The 21,939-nt window shown below is 45.0% G+C and overlaps 2 protein-coding genes across 3 annotated transcripts in view; one reads left to right on the top strand and one right to left on the bottom strand.

Moving 5' to 3' along the window:
• The window catches only part of GFM2 (GTP dependent ribosome recycling factor mitochondrial 2), a 55,711-nt gene extending 44,437 nt beyond the window's left edge, over positions 1-11,274 (top strand). The window contains exons 16-21 of the mRNA XM_088443745.1: positions 68-144; positions 1,167-1,305; positions 3,264-3,437; positions 4,846-4,961; positions 8,809-8,991; positions 11,036-11,274. Of these exons, the coding sequence (XP_088299871.1) occupies positions 68-144; positions 1,167-1,305; positions 3,264-3,437; positions 4,846-4,961; positions 8,809-8,991; positions 11,036-11,161 (815 nt within the window). The 3' untranslated portion in view covers positions 11,162-11,274. The remainder of the gene's footprint in view (positions 1-67; positions 145-1,166; positions 1,306-3,263; positions 3,438-4,845; positions 4,962-8,808; positions 8,992-11,035) is intronic.
• An 8,016-nt stretch (positions 11,275-19,290) lies between these two features.
• The window catches only part of HEXB (hexosaminidase subunit beta), a 69,345-nt gene continuing 66,696 nt past the window's right edge, over positions 19,291-21,939 (bottom strand). For both annotated transcript variants that reach the window (XM_088443747.1, XM_088443746.1), the window contains exons 13-14: positions 20,530-20,634; positions 19,291-19,543 (exon numbers count right to left, since the gene is read on the bottom strand). In XM_088443747.1, the coding sequence (XP_088299873.1) occupies positions 19,483-19,543; positions 20,530-20,634 (166 nt within the window). In that variant the 3' untranslated portion in view covers positions 19,291-19,482. The remainder of the gene's footprint in view (positions 19,544-20,529; positions 20,635-21,939) is intronic.

A 21,939-nucleotide genomic window follows, 5' to 3' on the forward strand; every position in this document is an offset into this window, starting at 1 on the left:
TAGTTGTTTTGTATTGTGTAACTGAAACGCAACCTGTTGTATATTTGTATTCTTTGTTTGTTCCTAGATTTGGAAAATGCTCTAAAGTGTCTTCAGTTAGAAGATCCAAGCTTAAAAGTGAAAATCGATCCGGACTCTGGACAAGTAAGAATTTATTGCATATAAACTTATAGTTTAGAGTTGTAGGTAATGGCGCAGTATTATCCGTACCAAAAGCAAGAAGCTCCTCTCATACTTGTTCAATTCTTGGCTTTTGAACCTCTATGCTCCTGGAAATAGCTGCTTCCTCACCTATTTATTCTTCTTCTCATTGTTGTTGATTTGTAAGGCGCTACAGTGTCGGACAGTGGGGATAAAGAGGACATACGTAAAGCAGTGACTTGCTACTAGGGTAAACAGAATAAATTCAGAAATTAAACCAAAGGATAGTGAGGGCCCTGCTCATGAGTTAGCTTACAGTCTAATAGAGAGAGGGCACCGCTGAGACAAGAGGAGCGAGTGTGACTGAGAGTAGCAATTGGGACAGCTGTGGGGGTTTACCAAGGCAGCAGGATTGGGAGACTGATGAATTTGCGGCGTCATTGGTGTTGAGGGAGATCAGATGGGTGGTAGTGAAGGGAAGTTGATGAGCTCTGGCTTGTAAAATTAGGACATCCATGTGGAGATGGTAGAGACATTGAAGGAGCAGTTGGATATCTAGGAAGTGAACTAGCCATAAAGGCCAATGGAGTAAAGAAGAGGTTTATCAGCAGTAGAGGATCAGTACAAATAGTGACCCTTAGATTTTGCTGTAAGTAGAACTTTGCTCACCGAGTGCAGTTTCAGTGGAATGTTGGGGGTGAAGACTGATAAGTGAGGGCTTACAAGGGGTATGAGAGGAGAGAAATGGTAATAGGTGGTTCCCTTAGGGCAGGAAAAGTTTATCCAGCTTCGAACAGAAATCGTTCGTTCCGGACTTTGGGTTTTTCATGCTTGTGATAAAGCTGGGGTGTGTCTGACGTTCTTATATCACATAATACTTTATATTTTGTTGTGGTTTATAGTTTGTGTTTTAGTACAGTGCTTTCATTATTGGCCAATAACTTGTTTACCCATAAATATAAGCAGATGAAAACCTGTCTGGGAATCCATTCTTGCACTTCATTCTTTGCCCTGTTGAATTACAGATGATTCTATGTGGAATGGGTGAACTGCACATAGAGATCATCCATGACCGTATACGGAGGGATTATAAACTGGAGACCTACCTAGGACCTCTTCAGATTGCATACAGGGAAACCATTCTCTGCTCTTCCCAAACATCAGGTACAATTTAACAGAACTGAAGTGTGTTTTAGCATATTATGTAGTTATGCATGCTGAGGTCACACATGAGCTTGTTATACCTTACATATAGAAGGTACCAAATGCTATGCTTTGGGTAAGAATACTCTCCTGAAGGGGGTGCATATCATCTAAAGACGTCCCGCAATCTTTATCACTGCACCATCTCAGAATCTGTGGGAGACCCAGGAAAAAACCTTCTAGCTTTTGTAAATCAAGGGAAAATAATGTCTTCACTACAAACCAATTAGTGAATTGACTTCAGCTGGAAATGTAAAGTCCAATATAATGAGGTTACAAAAAAACCTTATTCAAGATGAAAGTCTGTTAGCCAAAATTATGTTTTAAACTCTGAATTTGGCAATGTTTGTGTTTGTCCTTACAGTATATAGAGTAAGCCACAGGTTCTCAAACTCTGTCCTCGCGTCCCTAAACAGTGCATGTTTTCCAGGTCTCCTCGCAGAATCGCAAGTGATATAATCAGCTCCACCTGTGAATCTTTTAAAATGTGTCAGTGAATAATGACAACACCTGTGCACCTGCTGGGTGACCTGGAAAACGTGACTTGTGTGCGGTCCTGAGGACCGAGTTTGAGAACCACTGGAGTAAGCCAAGGATTGTGTCCGGGTGATGGTGAAGTTAGCCGCAGTTGAGGTGGTTCCACTGCCATGATTAGCATGTACTACAGTGTGAAGTCAGGTCAATAAAAACTACACTTAAGGGTAAATTTACTAAAGTGAGAGTTTTTAGAAGTGAGTTTTAGAAGAGATGTTGCCCATAGCAACCAATCAGATTCTACTTAACATTTCACTAGCACCTTCTAGAAGATAATAGCTAGAATCTGGTTGCTATGGGCAACATCTCTTCTAAAACTCACTTTAGTAAATTTACCCCTTAGAGGCCACTTGATTAGGTACACCTGCTTGTTAATGCAAATATCTAATCAGCCAATTATGTGACAGCAACGCAATGCGTAAAGTAAGCAGACATGGTCAAGAGATTCAGTTGTTGTTCGCAGCACACACCAGAATGTGGAAGAAATTTGATCTAAGTGACTGACTGTGTAATAATGGTTGCTGTCAGATAGTATAGTGTGAGTATCCAGGAACTGCTGATCTCCTGGGATTTTTTGTGCAGAGCGCATAGTGTGTACGGATTATGTTCTCGCTCATGCGGTCACATACGATATCTGGTTGGACGCACTGCACGGCCAACCGGACGATATCGCATGTGGCGCCATTGCAGGTAATGAAGGATGGAACAAGGGATTGTTCCGTCGTTCATTATATCGCTTAATGTGTACCCGTGGTACGATCTGTCGGCCCGTCAGGCCGAAGTCTTATGGGTACACATCGGCAAGTGTGTACCCAGCATTAGACTATTATATAGTGTCTCCAATGGAAACGGAAGCTGGGGTCCCCAAAAGGACTAAAATTATAATATAACCCCTATTCCGTCTGTGACCATTGTCCATACATACTAATACTTAAGCAGTCCTCAAGCTTCTGTCATTTTGTGGAGGGAATGGACTCCTCTGTCTACATCCACCACCACCGACTCTCCTCCTTCATTGGGCTTGACTGAAGCAGCCTGAAGATCTTGGTGCTACATATTTCAAATCTGATGATGTCATAAAATGTTGCAGCAGAGTGGGTAGGCCATGGACAGAGAAATATATATATAGGGGAAGGTTGGGGGGGGGGCGCCAGGGGTAGTTTACTCACCTCCGTCTGGATCTCCACTGTTCGGCCCGCCGGCGTCAGGTTTCGACCGCCGGGCTCTCGTCCAGCGGTCATTCATACCGATCCCTGTAATCAGTCTACAGTAATAAGACCAATCACAAACTTTCAATGTACAACAATGTTTACATTTGTGTGGGATTTTTTTATTTATTTTTTATTTAAGCAATTGTTTATTCGCTGTTTCTTTTTAATGAGTAGATACTTTGGACAGGACGATAGGTGAAAACCGGCACCAAGTGACAGCAGAAGTAGAAGTATATCCCATGGCTGACGAGAAGGGAATGATTGAATATGCTGGTAATCTGCAGCAGAGTTTATCAGACGAATATAAGGAAGCAATAGAAAGTGGCATCCACAGTTCTCGCCTAGCAGGTGAGGGAGCAGAAAGCAACTTTTCTAGTTATGTTTTTCCAAAGTTATATCAAACTCCTGTATGTCCTCAAACCTTCTGCAGATCATTCTGGTACTGCTTAACCCACCTGCCTGCTCCAGGGATATTACTAATGTTTAAGAAATGGCACATTGTGGATCCTCCCAGGTGTACCCTGGTTAGAGTAGTAATATGAGTAAATTAGGAGAAATTCAATATTCAAACTGTGGTGGTGTTGAAATTTCTCTCTGAGACGGGCATAGCTGCTTACTCTCTACCTGTCTGCGGAGAACTAGATTGCAGATGTAGCCAATTCAATAGTCGTTCAACATTTAGAGGACCACTAAATAACATATAAATAACACTAAGGTCCTTATTCAATTAGCGGCGAAAAGCCGTTTTCGGGGAAAAATTTTTTGCGGTGACGTCATATCGCCAGCGGAAACTTATCCCCGCATTCAATTGTGGCGACTTTTCGCCGGTGCGGATCGCAATGCAATGTACCTGGCGGAAAAGTTTTGCCTATGAATAGCTGTCGAAAAACAGTGCAGAATTGCAGTTTTGGGGTGCAAAGGTGGGGAAACCACCCTGCACCCTTAGGACAGGTCCCCAAAGGTAAACTGCGTCAAAAAAATTCTAAAAAAATTTAAGAACACCCCAAAAAATGACTTTGAAAAAGGGGGCAAAAAAGTACAAACTTAAAAACTAGCAAAATAGACTTTGGGTGGGTCTGCAAGTATTTCCGCATTGAAAACCTTGGCAGAGGTTGTTTATGCACCTAATTGAATATGCCCCTTAATAACATACCAGTTGCTTATATAAAAACTACTAACATTCATAAACCTACATGTAAAAGGCATTTTTAAAAAAAAAATTTTTTAGAAAGAAGACTTACTAGATATAAAGTTGTGGTCATGTGTGAGCTTCCTGTGATTCATCTCACCCTGCAGAAATTGGCTGATAAGAGCAGCTTGTACACAGATAGATACCATATGTAAATACAGTGTGTAATAGCTCATATTCTGTCAAAATATGTAAACCTTTACTTAGTTATTTGTCAGTTAGTACAACAACTTGTATTTTGGGTTACTTTAGGTACTTTTAGATTACTTTAGGTCACAGGTTCTCAAACTCAGTCCTCAGGACCCCAAACAGTGCATGTTTTCCAGTTCTCCTCACAGTATCACAAGTGAAATAATTAGCTCCACCTGTGGATCTTTTAAAATGTGTCAGTGAGTAATGAACACACCTATGCACCTGCTGGGTGACCTGGAAAAAGTGAACTGTGTGGGATCCCGAGGACAGAGTTTGAGAACCACTGCTTTAGGTACTTTTAAGCACCCATCAATATGATCTGTATATGCATTTTCACCGTGTGAAGAAGGTAAGATTTTTGATCTTTCTCTACAGGTCCACTGCTTGGTTCTCCATTGCAGGATGTTGCCGTCATTGTACATGCGATTAATGTGCGTCCTGGCACTTCAATGACCATGGTGTCTGCTTGTGTCTCCCGGTGCATGCAGAAGGTAAGTGTGGTATTTTCTAACAGTAGTAACAACAATCCTAAAAGGTTGTTTTCTTCTTCCTCCACTAGGGGACACAGGAATGACACTGGGGTATAGCCAGGAGAGGAGAGTCCAGGCTCCTCTCCTCTATACCCCATCCTCAGCCACTGTGCCGGCACGAGCTGGGCACCAGTTTATAGGGGGCTGCTTTAGGTGGTCCCCCGCAGTTGATTAGTTTATTTATTGAATACTTTTTACTGAATGGGTAGTGTAAGGAGTCCTATAGGACGCCCCCACTGCCGCTCCACTGGCGACTAGGTCAGTGACTTTGGCCGCGGACACCTACACATCCGGAGCTGCAAGCCTCAGCTGGCGCTCAGCGGGGACAAGATAAGGAGGCTCCCTGCAGGCAGGGAGCTGCAGGTTTGCGGCTTTTACCGCTGAAGCAGAAGATTTCCAGAGGTGCTGGCAGTGGAGGCTCCCGTGCTTACCACTAGACCACCAGGGATGTAATATGGCGCAGGGGGCTGCCTAATAGCAGCGTCAGCGGCCATATTCCCTGGGGTTATACCAGATGGCACTTCCCTGTTAGCCCCTCCCCCAACCCTGGGGCGCACTTTCCCATCGCGGCCAGTAAGCCCCAGGCTCGATCCTCCCCTCTCTCCTCCTCCTAAACACTAAGCAGCTATTTTACCTCATTGCCTGTCTCAGCGTTGGAGAGTGAACCTGGGCTGCGGTCTCCTGCTCCCAGCAGCTGTGCTAGATAAACTGCTCCTTCCTGCTCATTTAGGCTGGTATGTTGAGCTTCGTTAGCCCACATTTCTGCTTTGAGTGGTCTGTGTGTATGTAAGTAATTGTACTTTTACCTGTCTGTGCCTCTCTACCTGCTGTGGTTGCTGGTCACTGGGGGAACATCTCTTGCAGGGGTGAGTATTGCTCCAGTATATTTACTCTAATAAATACTGACACTGCCTAAAGACCCGTTTTGCTTTACACTTATTTTCATTTATTATTTTGGTGTGTGGAGATTTCTGCGACTCTCAGGATGTCCAGAAATAAGACTACCAAGGAGGTAGGCACTACAGTGTTGCGCACTTGTAAGAAGTGTCTCATTCTAATTTCTCTGCAGAATCCGGTGCATGATGGCCTTTGTGTCATTTGCTTTGAGACCCTGCAACAGGCGACTTCGCCCATTGTATCCAGCCAAGAACCGGCTTGGGCGTCCAGGCGAACTCAGGTAATGTCACAGTTTGTAGACTGCATGACCGTTCCAGTGCCACCTGTCGCTGAGCCACCCTGTATGCAGACTTTTGCACAGTCAGTCCAGGGGTTAGCTCAGGTGTCGACGTCTTTTCAACAGATGTTAGATTAGGATAAGGCTCCTAGACGAAGGCCTGTTGCATACGAAAGCTCCACTCAGTTATCGGATGGCGGTTCGGATTCAGAGGTGTCTTTAGATGGAGAGGCCAGTGCTTTCATTACCTCCGATGGTGAGGCCTCTTCTGTCCCAGAGGAGGCTATGTCCCCAGTAAACGTAGGGGCTCTTATCAGAGCAGTAAAATCTATTCTACTAGGGGAGGAATCGGAGCAACCTCCTAGATCCAAGGCACCTGTTTTTAAGAGACAGAAGAAGACTGTTACGGAATTTCCGTCTTCATCTAAATCTGCATTCTTACCGTCAGTTGCCACTCCAAGACCTAGGACTTCAGTCTCTCTTTCCTTTCGTCCGCAGGGCAAAGCCAGAGGTCAACCATTTCCAGAAGCCAGGGTTTGGCCCCTAAAAGCTCCAAACCTAGAAGTAAGCAACCCTGGTCCACTAGACACCCGGCTGCTAATCAGGCAGACAAGCCTGATGGGGCAGGCCTCCTCCTGGGGGACCTCGGGGTGGGAGGCTGGGTTCTTCGCTTTTCAGCAATGTGGATGCAGACCAAGGCAGATGCTTGGGTCAGAAACGTCGTGTCTCAGGGCTACGCTCTCACCTTTCGACACTGTCCACCTTCCCGTTATTTTTCCACCGGCCTTCCCACACAGCCAGAAAAGGCAGAAGCTCTAGAGGAGTCTATTCGCTTTCTCATGGCCTCGGGTGTTGTTATACTCGTTCCCCCATCCTAGAGAGGGTTAGGCTTTTACACCAATCTGTTTCTGCTCTTTTCGACCAATCCTCAATGTAGAACACCTGAATAAAGTTCCTCCTGATTCCCAAATTCTGCATGGAGTCCCTTCGGTCCATCCAGGGGACTTCATGGCATCGTTGGATATCCAGGATGCCTATTTGCATATTTCTATATGAACCAATTATCATCACTTCCTGTTACCCTTTGGTCTGTCCACGGCCCCTTGTGTGTTCACAAAGGTCATGACAGTAATGGCAGCACATCTTCAGCGCAGGGGCGTCACAATCTTGCCTTACCTGGACAACTTGCTTCTTTTATCCCAGTCATTGCTCAGCGATCACATCAAGTTGATAGTGAAGCTTCTACAGTCACACAGATGGATCATCAATTGGCAGAAATCCACGCTATCTCCGTCCCAGGAGATGCTCCACCTGGGAACCTTGTTGGACTCCAGAGTTCAAAGAGTCTTCTTCCCTTCGGACAAGATCTTGACCTTACAAACCAGAATACGAACCTTTCTCAGCCAGTGTTGAGTGTCCATACACTCGTGCATGCAGATTCTGGGGTCATTGGTCTCAACATTCTACATGGTGTAGTACGGTTAGTTCCACTCCCAGCCTCTTCAAAGGGACATGGTAAAGCTATGGATCAAGTCTCGCCCACACCTCAAAGCACAGAATCTCATTTTTCCCCAGAAGGTACGTTCATAAGAGGGGCTGGCCGGCTACTATACAGACCTTGGCCCGCTGGCTCTGCTTTACCATTCGCCACGTTTACTCCATGGTGACCCTTCCTGACCCTGCCGTTGTGACAGCACATTCCACTCATTCAGTGGGGACTTCTTGGGCAGCGTGTTGTGGGGTTCTGCAGAACACTGTAAAGCTGCCACGTGGTCGTCTGATCATACATTCATCCGATTTTACGCCTTTCATAGTTTTGCATCCTCGGATGTCGCCTTCGGGCATTCTGTGCTCACTGCAGCTCAGGAGTGTCCCCGTCCATAGGGGACTGCTTTGGGAATTCCCAGCGTCATCCCTATGCCCCCTAGTGGAGGAAGAAGAAAAGGAGACTTATGTTTTTTACCTGTTAAGTCTTTTTTCTTTGACTCCATAGGGGGCACAGGGCACCCACCCTGACACACCTGTCTGCCGGGGTGTGTTTCCTTGGTGACCTGTCTGGCTGTACTTTCCATGGTGTGTATGGCTCTGTATGTAGGCCTCGCTCTGCCTTGGGCTTGTAAAGTAAACTGAGATCCAGTGGCTGGGGGTGGGGTATAGAGGAGGCTAGGCTTGTGGGTAATTTTAATTAACTTGTTGATGCCCAGACTCTCCTCTCCAGGCTATACCCAGTGTCATCCCTGTTCCCCCTAAGATGTCAAAGAAAATGACTTAACAAGTAAGAAACATGTCTCCTGTTTTTGAATAAGCATTGGTCAACCACCAAGTTCCAAATATACTTCCTCCTATGATGACAGAAAGTATTATATTGGACCGGTCATTGCCAGGTTGCGACCATTCAACATGTTTAAAAAATGTTAGGCGCATGATGTACTTGTAGCTGCTGCTGGTCCTCTTTTCCTCCAGTCTGTCTCACACCCTTATCTTTGTTTCCTGTCTCTGTCCATCTATCGTTCTCCCCCCTCTTCTCCATCCATCTCCCTCTCTGTATCTTTTTTTGTAATACCTGGCAGAGGTCACTTTTCTGGAGTTTTGCCATTTCTCCAAATTGTATAAATTGTTTCATAATTTCCATAGGCTTTGAAAAAAGCAGAAATGCAAATTCTGGAGCCGCTGATGCGAGTGGAGATCACTATAGGTGAAGATTACCTGAGTAGTGTCCTAGCAGATCTGTCACAGAGGAGGGGCAACGTTCAAGAGATACAGGACCGCTTAGATAATAAGGTCGTGCTAGCCCTGGTTCCACTTTCAGAACTGATGGTAAATTTATCTAATGCTCGTTTCCTAGGAACCATTGCTAAGGAGGAGACCTTTAATGACCATTATTTATGATGCACTATATCCTGATGAATTCACAAGCTGTTTTCCCATGCATATTGACCCTTAAAAAGGCTATTTGTTTGGTAATCAGATAGTACACAGGTTCTCCGGACCCCAAACAGTGCATTTTTTCCGGGTCTCCTCACAGAATCACAAGTGAAATAATTAGCTCCACCTGTGGATTTTTTAAAATGTCAGTGAGTAATGACACCACCTGTGCACCTGCCAGGATGCCTGGAATACGTGACCTGTGTGAGATCCTGAGGACTGAGTTTGACTGTCTACTATCTCAGTGGTTCTCAAAGGATAGACACCAGAAGGTAGACAGTAAATAGTTAGACAGGGTCAAAAATTCAACAGGCAAATGGGTGACACGGAAAGGGCCAAACATGGGTTTTTTGAATTAGGATTAGTGCTAGGCACACATGGTTTTTTGCTATCCTAACCCTAAATCCTTGTCTACCACCATTCACTTTCTATCTTCTAGTGTATCTATTGATTGGTTATCAATTCATCCACATCCATTTGTACTGGGACAGAGCCTAATATATACACAACTATTATCCAGAGGAATGTAGCTGGCATCCCGATGGTCAGAGTGCTGGCGGTCAGAATCCCGACCGCTGACATACCGACTTTTGCTATTAGGGTTAGGGGGAGGGTTACTTACCCAGTCCTGTCAGGATGCCGCTGTCGGTATTGATAGTCTGCATCCTGACCGCCGGGTCCCTTACCCAACTCTATCCAGGCTTAGGGGTAGATTCACTAAGGCAGTGTCTATCAAAGGCATTCATTGATTGTTTTAAAATGGCAATAAGAATAAATACAAAGCAATCCTGGTATAGGAGTTACAGATATCTCCACATACGCCTGTCCTAGGATGGCTCAGACATGGATTTTGCGGTTTAGATGCATCATGCCACTCTCTTGTGTCTTAATCTATTTTATATTATTTTATTTGCGACAAACATACTAATCCTAAATACATTATTAGTGAATTAAGATGCACAATTCAGGAAGAGTAAGCAATCTGGGTTAAAAGACAGAGGCCCTATACTGGTGCCACTGCATCGTTATGCTTAATCTGCTACCCTAGAACCAGTTACTTTGAGACACAATAATACTAATCCTAAATACATTGTACACGATTAGCAAATTAAGGCCCTCATTCAGAGCCACTCGCTATCGGCAGTACGCTCGTTCCGAGCGATGTCCGCACATCTGCGCATGCGTACGGTTTTTAGTACGCATGCGCGAACCAGTCAGTGCGGACGAAAATCATTTGTACGCAATATAGCGAGTGCCTGCTATTTTGAGTGACAGAATGAGGCGTATGTGGGTGGTAACAGGGGAAGGTGCTTGAAAACGGGGAGTGGAGATCCGATCGCAGGCGTGCTTAAAGGTCAAAACGGGCGTTTTATGGGTGTGCATAATTAATATAGCAGCGTCAATGACCACGTCATTTGTTTTTTTTTAACTCAGAACTGCTCGCAAAATAGCGGTTGAAAAAACCAACCACAAGAATAGCGAGCAGTTCATATCCTGTTCGATGTACTCAATTAATCTAATAAATAGCGGACATGACGTATGGTGCGAGCGGCCAGGGGGGCGTTTTTCAGAAATAAAAGAGCGTATGTTTTGCTCGCTCGTTCAGACTTAGAGGTGTGAACAGACTGCAATGTGCGATCGGATCATTTGCATAGCCACCCCTTGTTTTTGAACGAACGAACGCAAATAGCGAACGGCTCTGAATGAGGGCCTAAGATACAAAATTTGGGAAAAAGTACTGAAACACTGAGATCGCTACCCGTAACCAACTCCTACCAGTCGTCTCCCACAAAAAGGATAGGATAGGTGTTTGAGATAACATCTGTATTTCGGAAAGCTGCTGATGATGGGCAGCTTTGACAAATAACTCCTTAGTAAATGTACCCCGAAGTGTGTTACAGCTTCTGTTTAAAATAATTTGGTTGTGTCTTTTCAGGGCTATTCTACAGCGCTACGTACAATAACATCAGGCCGGGCAACTTTTACACTTGAATTGTCAAACTATGAAGCCATGAATTCCCAGGACCAGCATGTCCTGCTCAGGAAGAGAGGACTTGTGTAGCCTGAGAGGGGACCATGAGGCATCTCCAGCAGTTCACAATGACCATAAAAGATGTTTTCTCTATTTATTCATATTTTTCTTTATATATACTTATTTCTTACAATAAAATTATACATGTGACGGTTTTAGTCTGCAGTCTATTGTATAGCAAGTGAAAAAAGGTTATGTAAATTTAGTCTGATTTATGGTGGTTAGACAATAGTATAAGTATTGCACCCCTCCTTCACCCAGCGGCTGGTGCAAGGGACAGTAGTAGAGAGGTTCAGTGTCCCCCAGCTCGCAATGGCTGTTACTATGGAGGAGGAGAAAGGTCCTCCCTATAGGGCTGTAATTGAAAATGTTTTCAAGGAGAACATGGTTTGGTAAACTAGATCCAACATAGCCAGCTCTTTTTGAAGCAGTGTACATATGCCTAATGGTGCTACTAGAGAGAACAGATTTGGGACTTCTGCACTGCCCTCTACTGGGGAAATAAGGAAGTAGCATATTGTATTTACCTGAAACGGGATGCAGTGAAATTGTCCTACAGTCATGTCTACAATCGTAACGGGGACACTGAAATGCCAGTGCCCCCATTACGCGACCCATTTGTTATCGCGACCCATTTGTAATGCTGCACTCTGCATTTTATATGGGACGGCATTATAAGTGTGTCGCAGTAGCGGTACTGGAATTTCAGTGTCCCCATATAGGTTGACATCATGACTATCGAATAATCGCATCAACCCACCTTAACCATAATTTGATTCAATTAAAAGGTGCCAGTAACCCAGTTAATTCTCAATACCCTCTGAATTGCACCCCCAACCCCATTGTCAGCATTTTCAGAAGAGCACGAACATTCCGCCAATTACACAGAGCCTGTTTTAGCTGAGAAATGGCTGATATTTTGCAGTCGCTTATCAGGTTAAACAGGAGATTTCTTCTTCAGGGTCCATAGGCTCCACAGGGAGACCTTGGGGTGTAGGTGGTGGATCAGGATCCGGCACCATGTAGTTAAAGCTTTACAGCTTGCAGGATGCACTGGTAAACTCTCCCGAGCCAGAGGCAACTCAGTTTCGTTGGTGCCCGGCCGGAGCTGGGTCACCATTAACGCAGGGGGCTGCTTAGGCAGCCCTTAAGCTTTTTATTTTAGGATTTCTTTATTTTTACTTTACAAAACGGAGATCACGTAGCTGCAGACTGTCCGTGGGACGTCTGCGCTGCCGTTCCGGTGCCGCGGCGCCAGTACAGATCTGGGGATCTAGTCGGGCATCCCGGGGTCAGTGCTAGCCAAGGCCCCGTTGGAGGACCCAGACTGCAGCCGGAGGCTAAAAGGACAGGTAAGGCAGGTCGCCGCTTGCGGTGTCCCGCGCGGGCAGTCATACCTCCGGTCTCAAGGTACAGACCGGAGGTGCTGAGTGTGGACGCAGGCTCTAATCACCACGCTCCACTGGACCACCAAGGACAATTGGTGCTGGAACCAGCATCCTGGGGTTTAATTAATCAGGCAGGGGAGACAGCTTCCCTATCAATGCAGCTCCTCAGCTCAGGGCACCTTTCCTCTGAGGTCTGGCTACTCTGAGCTGTTCTCCTCGGCCATGGCCCCTCTGAGATCTTCGGCAGCCATTTTCTTCATGGTGCAGTCACAGCTCTCTCAGGACAGCGTGTGGTCAGGTCCCCCTTCATACCTCACCCCAGGGTCAGCGTATGTAGCGCTACAGCCTACCAGACACTGCGTGTGTAGTTGATAGTAGTGACAATTTTGCAGTTGTATTTCTGCATTGTATGCGACTCATGCTAGCGCTGTCTGTCTGTGTCTATTTTCTTCTGTCAGCATTTATCTTTCCCTTTTCTCTGATTCTGCCCTAACATACAGGTGAAGTCAGGGTGTTTGCTATACGTCACATCTATAGCACTTATTATTTGTGAGGTTGGTCACATACAGTTATACCTTGCACTGTGCCAAAGTCAGCTGTGTGCTCCGGCAGCTTGCCCAAGCATCAGACACACTGTATTGCTTCTACAAGTAGTATCCTGTATACTTAGTGGTTGCTTTATACCCAGTGCCATATTGTGCGTTACATTGCCTTACAGATATCTCTAGCAGGGGCAAGGATAATGAACAGACTTCTGCACCCATTCTGCCATCATGCAGATTGTGCCACATGTTTTGGCGAGGAGGATTTGGTATAGGATGGTTGGTGTTTTAACCCACCAGGTACATCTTTCTCCCCCAGCACCAGTACAGGAGCCCCCTTGGGCTGCCTCTTTTCAGGTTCTGGCCTCCTTTGCGGGCCGCCTAGCGGTTCCGGCTGTTTTTTCCCCTATGGAGTTGCCACAGCAGACTGTTATTAACTCACATGGATTACCATAACTGATGCCAACTCTGACTCCTCTTGTGCCTCCACCGTGGGTGGACGTTTTCTCTACCTCTGTACAGAGCCTGGTGGCTTCTTCTATATCCATTCAGACCATGCTGCAGGGTGAGAAACCTCTGGCACCTGCTAAACGTACAGTATTGTCATCACAGTCCACACAGCTTTGAGTCTGAGCTGTCATCTGATGATGGAGCGGTTGCTAAGCCTCTAACCCCCGTATCCCCTCTGGAGGAGGAGGTCTAAAATTAATATTTCTGCCTTAGACAGATCTGACAGCTCGCAGTGTCATAGAAAAGGAGGAGCCAGCCCCTAGATCCAAACACCCTCTGTTTAAACGACAGAAAGTGGCTTCAGCAGAATTTCCTGTCAGATCAACTAGTTGAACACATGTCTGCAGTCACCTGGTAAGACGTACCAACCTCAGAAGAGTTTGGCCTCATGTTTCCCATTTATTACAATGAGCCTCAGTAACTGTATCACCCCCTGCGGTGGATTCCCAGGTTACAAGGTTAATCAAAAGTTCTACGTTACCTATGCCTTCCATTTCGTCCTTAAAGGATCCTACAGATAGGAAGGTGGAAACGTGCCTGAAATCTGTATATTCTCTTTCAGGAGCTGTTGCCCACTAGTGATGGGAAATGTAGTTCAGTTCATTATGATCTAGTTCACTGAAAAGATCACCAAAATGAATAGTTCAAATGATCAGTTCATTTAGGTCATTACATCACTGGCTCTGAAACACTGCTGAGAGAAGTGATTGTGTAATAGACTAGTTCTAGGTTTCCAAACAGTAGGGATTTCAACTACTAGCGCATTAGGTGAGTTATAGTCTTGTTCAAATGGTCAGCTATGTTTAATATGTCTGATCTTTGAATATTTTAAAAAAGCAATATATAAATAAACTACTGGTAGTAGTGACATGTTTAGCTCTGCAATGTTAATTTAATTGTATATTATGGAAATAAAAATTATAATCTTTTAAATTACAGTAATTACAAGGAAAAAACTTCGCCAAATTTTTTAATTGCACCCATTAATGTCGCTTAATGCACACCAGAGCTACTGTAGATTAACAATAGGGCGGGTGGGATTACAGCCTCCACCTAAAAATAGTTGGATGGTCTCAATATGGGCAAGTTCTCTACTTGTCCTCTTTAGAATGTTTTATACATCACACCTATAAAATTGAGATCAGTACAGTAAAGATAGGAGGAAAATGTATCAAACCTTAGAGAGCGATAAAAATGGAACCTGTCTTGTATAGTAAACAGAAGTACAGTATATAGCATGCAGCACTCCGCACTGTCTCTTAAGCTGATTAGGAGTGTATCTTGTGAATATACTAGGAGAATGAATCCTGACAATATACATCAGATCCATACAATGCATATGTCTGATCACAGCAGTGCCACCTGTGGTCATTTAGCAGTATTGACTCATAACTGTATGTGAGAGAGATAATGGGGAATGTATCATGTGACTTTTGAACTACTCAGTGAGTCATCATTACAATATATTTCAATCAGCTCCACATGAGTCACTGACCTATTCGAACTAGTATACCTGAAGCTAGTTCAATGAGCTGCACACTCACACACATAGTCTGAGCCTAGCAGTGCCATCTGTGGTCGTTTAGCAGTACTGACTCATGCCTAATGGAGCTGCTGTGCTCTCTCTGTCACTGTGTCTAACTACTCCCACTTGTTTTAGATCCTGATGAACTGATCTTTGCCAGAGCTGTGAATTAGTTCATTTTGAACTGATCATTCGTGAACTACCCATCACTATTGCCCACCCATCCATGGCTATTTCATGGGTAGCTAAAGCTATAGAAAGCTGGGCTGAAGCACTGGAAGACTCCTTCCCCTCAGACTCCTGGGGATCAGGTATCGTTGGCTGGTCACATTCAAGATGTGGCTGCATATATTGGAGAAGCTACAGTGGATACCAGTCACTTAACCTGTGGCAGTGTCCACTCGACATTCCCTATGGTTGCGCTCTTGGAGGGCGGATGCCTATTCTAAAAAGGGCCTGGAAGGCTTACCTTACAATGGTTAGATCTTGTTTGGCCTGGATCTGGACATGATTGTTGACACATTGGCAAAATCTAAATCGGCATTTCTACCTTCAGCATCGGTTTCCTCTAAACCACGACCCTCTTCCTTTAGGTCCTTTCGTCCACAAGGAAAACCCAAAGGCCAGTCCTTTCCTAGAGAGTTGGCGGCCAACAAACACAGGAAACAGGCCTGGAGCACAAGACGCCCTGCTTCTAAACCAGAGGATAAACCCTAAGGCTGATGGGATGGGATCCCAGAGTGGGAAGCAGGCCTCTTCAGTTCGCCCAGCACTGGTGTCAAACCACCACCGATGCTTGGGTAAGAGAAGTGGTCTCTCCCAGGTACACTCAGTCATTCCTTCAGAGATATCTTCACCAGTTTTTCTGCACAGGCCCGCCTTCAGACAAGAATAGGACCTTACAGATCCAGAAAGCCATACAGTCCTTGCTGCAAGCAGGGGTAATTGTGCCAGTCCCGCTAGCTCAGTGAGGGACTGGTTATTATTCTACTCTTTCTGGTTCAGACGCCGTATGGGTCTCATCGGCCTATCCTCAATCTCAAATCTCTGACCAAATTCCTCAGGGTACCAAGGTTCAGGATGGAAACCCTGCGTTCCATCATACTGGCTATGGAACCTGGGGATTTTATGGTATCGCTGGATATTCAGGACGCATACCTACATGTTCCGATAACGTCCTCTCACTAGTGTTATCTCCGGTTTGCTATACTACAGCAACACTTCCAGTTTCCGGCGCTACCCTTTGACCTGTCCACAGCGCCAAGGGTGTTTACCAAAGTGATGGGCACCATGACAGCCCATCTTTGAAGTCAGGGTATCCGACTACTACCTTACCTGGACGACCTCCTCCTGTTAGCAGGTTCTCCAGAAGTGCTTCACCACCACCACCTGCAACTGACAATTGCTTTTCTACAGGCGCGCAGGTGGTTAATCAATTGGAAAAAGTCCTCCCTAATCCCCTCAGAGGATGGTTCAGCTGGGGGCCAGTCTTGATTTTCAACAGCAGAGAATCTCTGACTTCAGAAAAGATCTCTACATTACAACTACGAGTTTACAGATGACTCCGCAGTCACCGGGTGTCAGTCCACTCAGCGATGCAAGTTCTGGGAACCATGGTGTCCACCTTCGACATAGTGGAATATGCTCAGTTTCATTCCAGGCCTCTGCAGGGGCTGATCCTCTCCAGGTGGATCGGATTACCCCACTGGATCAAAGCTCAGACAATGGTGCTCTGTCCGGAAGGGTGTCTGTCTCAGTCTTGGTGGCTACTGACTTCTCATCTAACCAAGGGTCGCCCCTTTTGGATTCCGGACTGGTTACTTCTAACAACGGCCGCCTGTCTCTGGGGCGCAGTGACTGGTCCACTCGTTTCGACTGCTGTCCAATGGCATCTGAAAAAACACTTCCAATCAACATATTGGAATTTTGGGCTGTGTACAGGGCCCTCAAGCTGGCCAAGCACATACTTCATGGAAAACCCGTGCAGGTTCAGTCCGACAACACCACCACGGTGGCTTGCATCAACCATCAAGGAGGCACTCTAAGTCAGGCAGCAATGACAGAAGTGTCACGCATTCTGACATGGGTAGAGAATGTCACCTCCCGGCCATTTCGGCAGTGTTTATTCCGGGAGTTCTCAATTGGGAAACTGACTTCCTCAGCCGTCACGACGTGCATCCAGGGTAATGGTCTCTTTACCAAGTGGTGTTTCAACTCCCAGTGGACAAATGGGGCCTCTCAGAGGTGGACCTCATGGCCTCCCGACACATCACAAAATTACCAGTGTACGGGTCCAGAACAAGAAGCAGAGGCAACCTTGGCGGACGCTCTGTCAGTAAAGTGGACCTTTCATTTTGCATACCTGTTTCCTCCAGCTTCCCTTCTTCATAGAGTTCATCAGAAGTTCAAACATGATGGAGGCACAGTCCTGCTGGTGGCTCAAGCTTGGTCCAGTCGTCATTGGTACACAGATCTTCAGAGTCTCTCCATCGACACTCCATTCCTGTTGCCTCAACATCCGGATCTGTCTCAGGGTCCTTGCCTTTATCCGGACCGTCTGACGGCGTGACTCTTGACATCCCTCCTAAAAGGTCCAAAGGATTCTCTAGCTCTATCATCCAAACGATGCTTAGAGCACGTAAGCCAGCCTTTGCTCAGATCTACCACAGCGTGTGGCATACCCATTTCCAATGGTGTCGTCCTAGAAATTACAACCCCCAGGTGTTTCGGGTTTCCAGAGTCCTGGCCTTCCTTCAAGCTGGATTGGACCATGGCCTCTGCCTGGCCTCACTGAAAGTGCAGGTCTCTGCTCTGTCAGTATGGTTCCAATGTAGAATTGCTCAGTTACCGGATATCCGCACCTTCCTCCAGGGTGTCCTCCGGATTCAACCTTCCTTTGTTTCCCCAGTGGCTCCTTGTAACTTGGCAATTTTATAATTTTCTGCAGCCAACTTTGATGTTTTTTTCTTTACCAATGTGAAATATTGGTTCTTTGATTTTAGATCGGCTTTAGAGGACGTTTAGGGACTAGTATCATCATGACTGATGGCAGCAGCTGCATCAAGTCTTTGGTTGTTGCTCCTGCTCTTCTAAACTGATAGTTATCCATTTTTCAATTTGCAGCTCAGCTCACACTGTGGGGATTGAAGGGGCTTTCTTGTATGTGAACAAAATCACTGTGGTACAACACACAGATTTCATTCTGTTATACTTGTATTGTTCTATTTTTTAAAAACTTTATTTTATACTTTATTTTTTCAATTGACACCGTTTCGAGTGGCAGTGCTTATGCGAAGTTACTGAACGCAGTGGGCTATGGCCTGCTGAGTCACTGCAGCACCAGTCTGACAGGACGGAGTGGTTGGACACAGCAACTGGATGGAACAGTACAAAAACAAAAATAGATAAAACATTTTAATTTCAATTAACTTTTTTTTAAACTTTGGTCGCAAATGACACTGCGGTGTCACACCACTTATGTGAACGCAGTGAGATAGTGTCACAGTATTTGTATGGATACACTGGGGTAAGCATCAGTGTATACTGATTTAACCTCAATTTAAATATTATACAAGTTTTTCCACACTGGGGTACAGGCTGCAGCATCCAAATATTTGTATGGATACACTGGGGTACAGCACAAAAAAAAAAAATGAAATATATGCCCATCCCTGGATGACAATACAGCCCCCTGGACGGAGCACAGCCCACCCCTGGATGGACAACATAGTCCCTTGGATGGAGCACAGCACCCCCTTGGGACAGCACAGCCAGGCCCGGGACTCAGCAAGGAAATGGTGTCAATCACTGCAGGGAGGGACATATACAATCCAAAACCCACGAGAGTTTGACGCAGGATTAATGGCGTTTTGCCTAGTTTTCGGATCAGACTCGGAATAGCGATGTTCAGGCGGATCCGGTTCTCAAAGATCCAGCCCTGTTCATCTCTACTTGTAATGTTATGAATAGCCCTTCTCTCTCTTATAAAACATTTTTGGTATAGTTGTCTTTACACATTATATGGGAACGTGAGTCTGCGTGGAATTAATTTATTCCCAAGAAGAGCATGATAAGATTTGTTGCAGAGTATGGATGGGGAGTCCAGGCCTACAAACGCTTCTGCAGGTTTCCAACTTTATCCTGAGCCGGCAATTAAGTCCCATTTAAGACAGAAACACACATTATTGTAAAAGATTTTATAAAGAATCTCTTTAATCAAATTGTATTCATAAAATTTACACTTCAATCTCCTACTTTTCAAAAAGTAATACATCCTGGATTTCAGTTTTACAGAACACAAATCAGACATCATGATGCTTAGTGCAATTTTTTGGTATCTTTTTTTTCTCCTTGATTCACAAAATGGTTGATCATTGCTGACTGGATCTAGACATTAAGCTCGTGCTCACAGTATCCCACATATAGAGACTCTGCTGCAATTCCGCGCCTAGGAGAAGTGCAAACAGGAAGTGGAAAAAATTAGTTTAATGGCAGCTATGAATGTGCTATAAAGAGCTCATATACACCACAAGGACAAAAGGAGAGCAAGAGCCACACAGTAAGTTATAGTCTATAATCTAAACAAGTCCTTGTTTGCCTTAATGAAAGAAATTCATGTATAGCCTCCATACTATACACGCTATATATAGGGGGAGATTTAGCAAATCTTGGGTGCGAGAAAAAAAGTGACTGACTGGTTGCCATGAGCAACTTCTCCAGTTTCTGACATTTTTCTAGCACAGCAGCTGATTGGTTGGTAAGGGCAACATCTCTTTCCAAGATGTGAAAAATATCCCCCATAGAGTCATGTTTTAGACTACAGTCTTGCAGGTGGAAATGGGAGTGAATACAAAGATGGTGAAGTCACATTATTGTTTGTAAATGCAATGTTTAGGAGGACTACAAAATTGGGTGTCACCATGATATTGCTAGTGTGCTGATTGGAATTAGAAAGGGGTCCAATACTCATCCCTGCCGTACCCACACTGAAAGAGACAGTATGCTAGAGCCTGAACAGGGTGCTAAAAACTGCTCCTGTGTGTACTTGTCACTATATGAAAGACAGAATTATTATAATTTCTAATGCTGGCTATACACTAGATGACAGTGTGTAGAGGAGATTAACAATATTTTGTTGCGACCACATTTAGGTGTGTACACCCAATTCATCTATAAACGACGTACAGTACAGAAATATAGCTGCAATAAATCAGATTGTAAATGTGTAGCGTGTACAGACGATCTGACAGTGTATACGGAGAAACAACTGGTAGCTCACGATATCGTTCGACTAGGTATGATGATTGTTTAGTGAGTATGTAGAATATAATTTGTGCGCAATCTTTCTGAAAATCGTCAGGTCGGTCAGTCTGTTGGTAGTTACATCGTACAAATGTGTACCCCACATAAGCTTCTATGGAAGAGCTGATTTACCTGACCATACGACAGCGATGCTTGATAAGCCGGTTATAAGCATCCCCCACTGAGGTTACATCTTTGTTACTCCAAAGTCTTTCTGCAACCGCGCTTGCTCTGGGCCTGTGTGATATGAAAAAGTTGTCAGGGCTATTAATGTGACAGTTTGTATGAATCACAGTATATCAGATAGTTTATTGTAATCAGCCACTCTAAGCTCCCTGGGGTTTCTTGCGGTGTCTAAATTCAATCTTCATAGATGTTCAGCTGTTGCAAAGTTACCTCTAGTGTGAAAGAAAGATATACAAATTTATTCCAACCCATTAACACATTTACTACCAATGCCGTTTGCTGCAGCTACATCCGCTGACAAGATAAGGCATCAATTTAAAAAAAAATAATGTCACCGGTCGCATGAATGTTTCAAACATTTATGCAAGAAGAAGAATAATAATAATAAATAATAATATCCTGTATCTGAGCAACTTGATCAAAAAACTATTGTTTATTAAAAATAGTGTTGCCATGGATGTGCTTCGGATAGCAGTACCAGGAGGCAAAGCACCACAGTGGGGTGGGGGGGGCAAGGATAATTTTTTATAGTACCGGCCTAAAGGCTGGGGTCTATTCAGGTACAGAACTATGGGAGACAATGGAGGCGCCTGCCGACAGGGTCCAGCTCTGAAGGGGCACCTCCTCCATTGTCCACAACATATTCACCCCACTTAGGGCTGTAACTATGTACCCGGAGTGTATCGTCATGGCCGCCCAATACATGGCTCCCCTTCCCGGCATCTGAGAAGCCACCATACACTAGTGGACAGCTCCATGTCAGACCATTAGCTGCTGCCTTCGTCTGTATACGAATTGCTACATTACAGTGCCAGAGGCTGTGACAGGGGGGACACCAAATTATAACTTGCGTCTGGGATGAACTTACGCCACTGGATCTATTTATAAAAATGTGTGGTGAAAAAGTGCATTGAAACAGTACAATAAATGTTTTCATTTGTGTGTTTTATGTTTTTGGAGGTTTGGATGAGACCCTTATGATCCATCTGGGGAGAGCCAAAGAATCTGTTCCTCAGGGGAAAGCTTCGACCAACCCTGGGGAGAAAGTGGCAACCTTGAGCCTTGTGACGGAGGGAAGTCCAAAGACTCTTGCTCCCTAGGGGGCCTTTTGGCTCCAGGAGTCAGGGATTTAGAGGTGTCCCGCTTAGCTTCGGCAAAGATGGACCTGAATATTATCTTATCTCCTCATAAGGGACCTTTTGGCTCTTTGAAGATGGGGAGAAACTGAGTCCTTCTCCTTTTGGAGGGGGTGTATAGTCCCAAGCCTCCAGCACAGTTTTGACCTGCCCTGTGTAATTGGAACACACAACTCAGGTTTCAAAAATTAATCCAACTGTCTAATCTATCAGAAAGATC

This window comes from Taudactylus pleione, unplaced genomic scaffold (genome assembly GCF_031769625.1).
Source record: "Taudactylus pleione unplaced genomic scaffold, aTauple2 ptg000333l, whole genome shotgun sequence".
Lineage (NCBI taxonomy): Eukaryota > Metazoa > Chordata > Amphibia > Anura > Myobatrachidae > Taudactylus > Taudactylus pleione.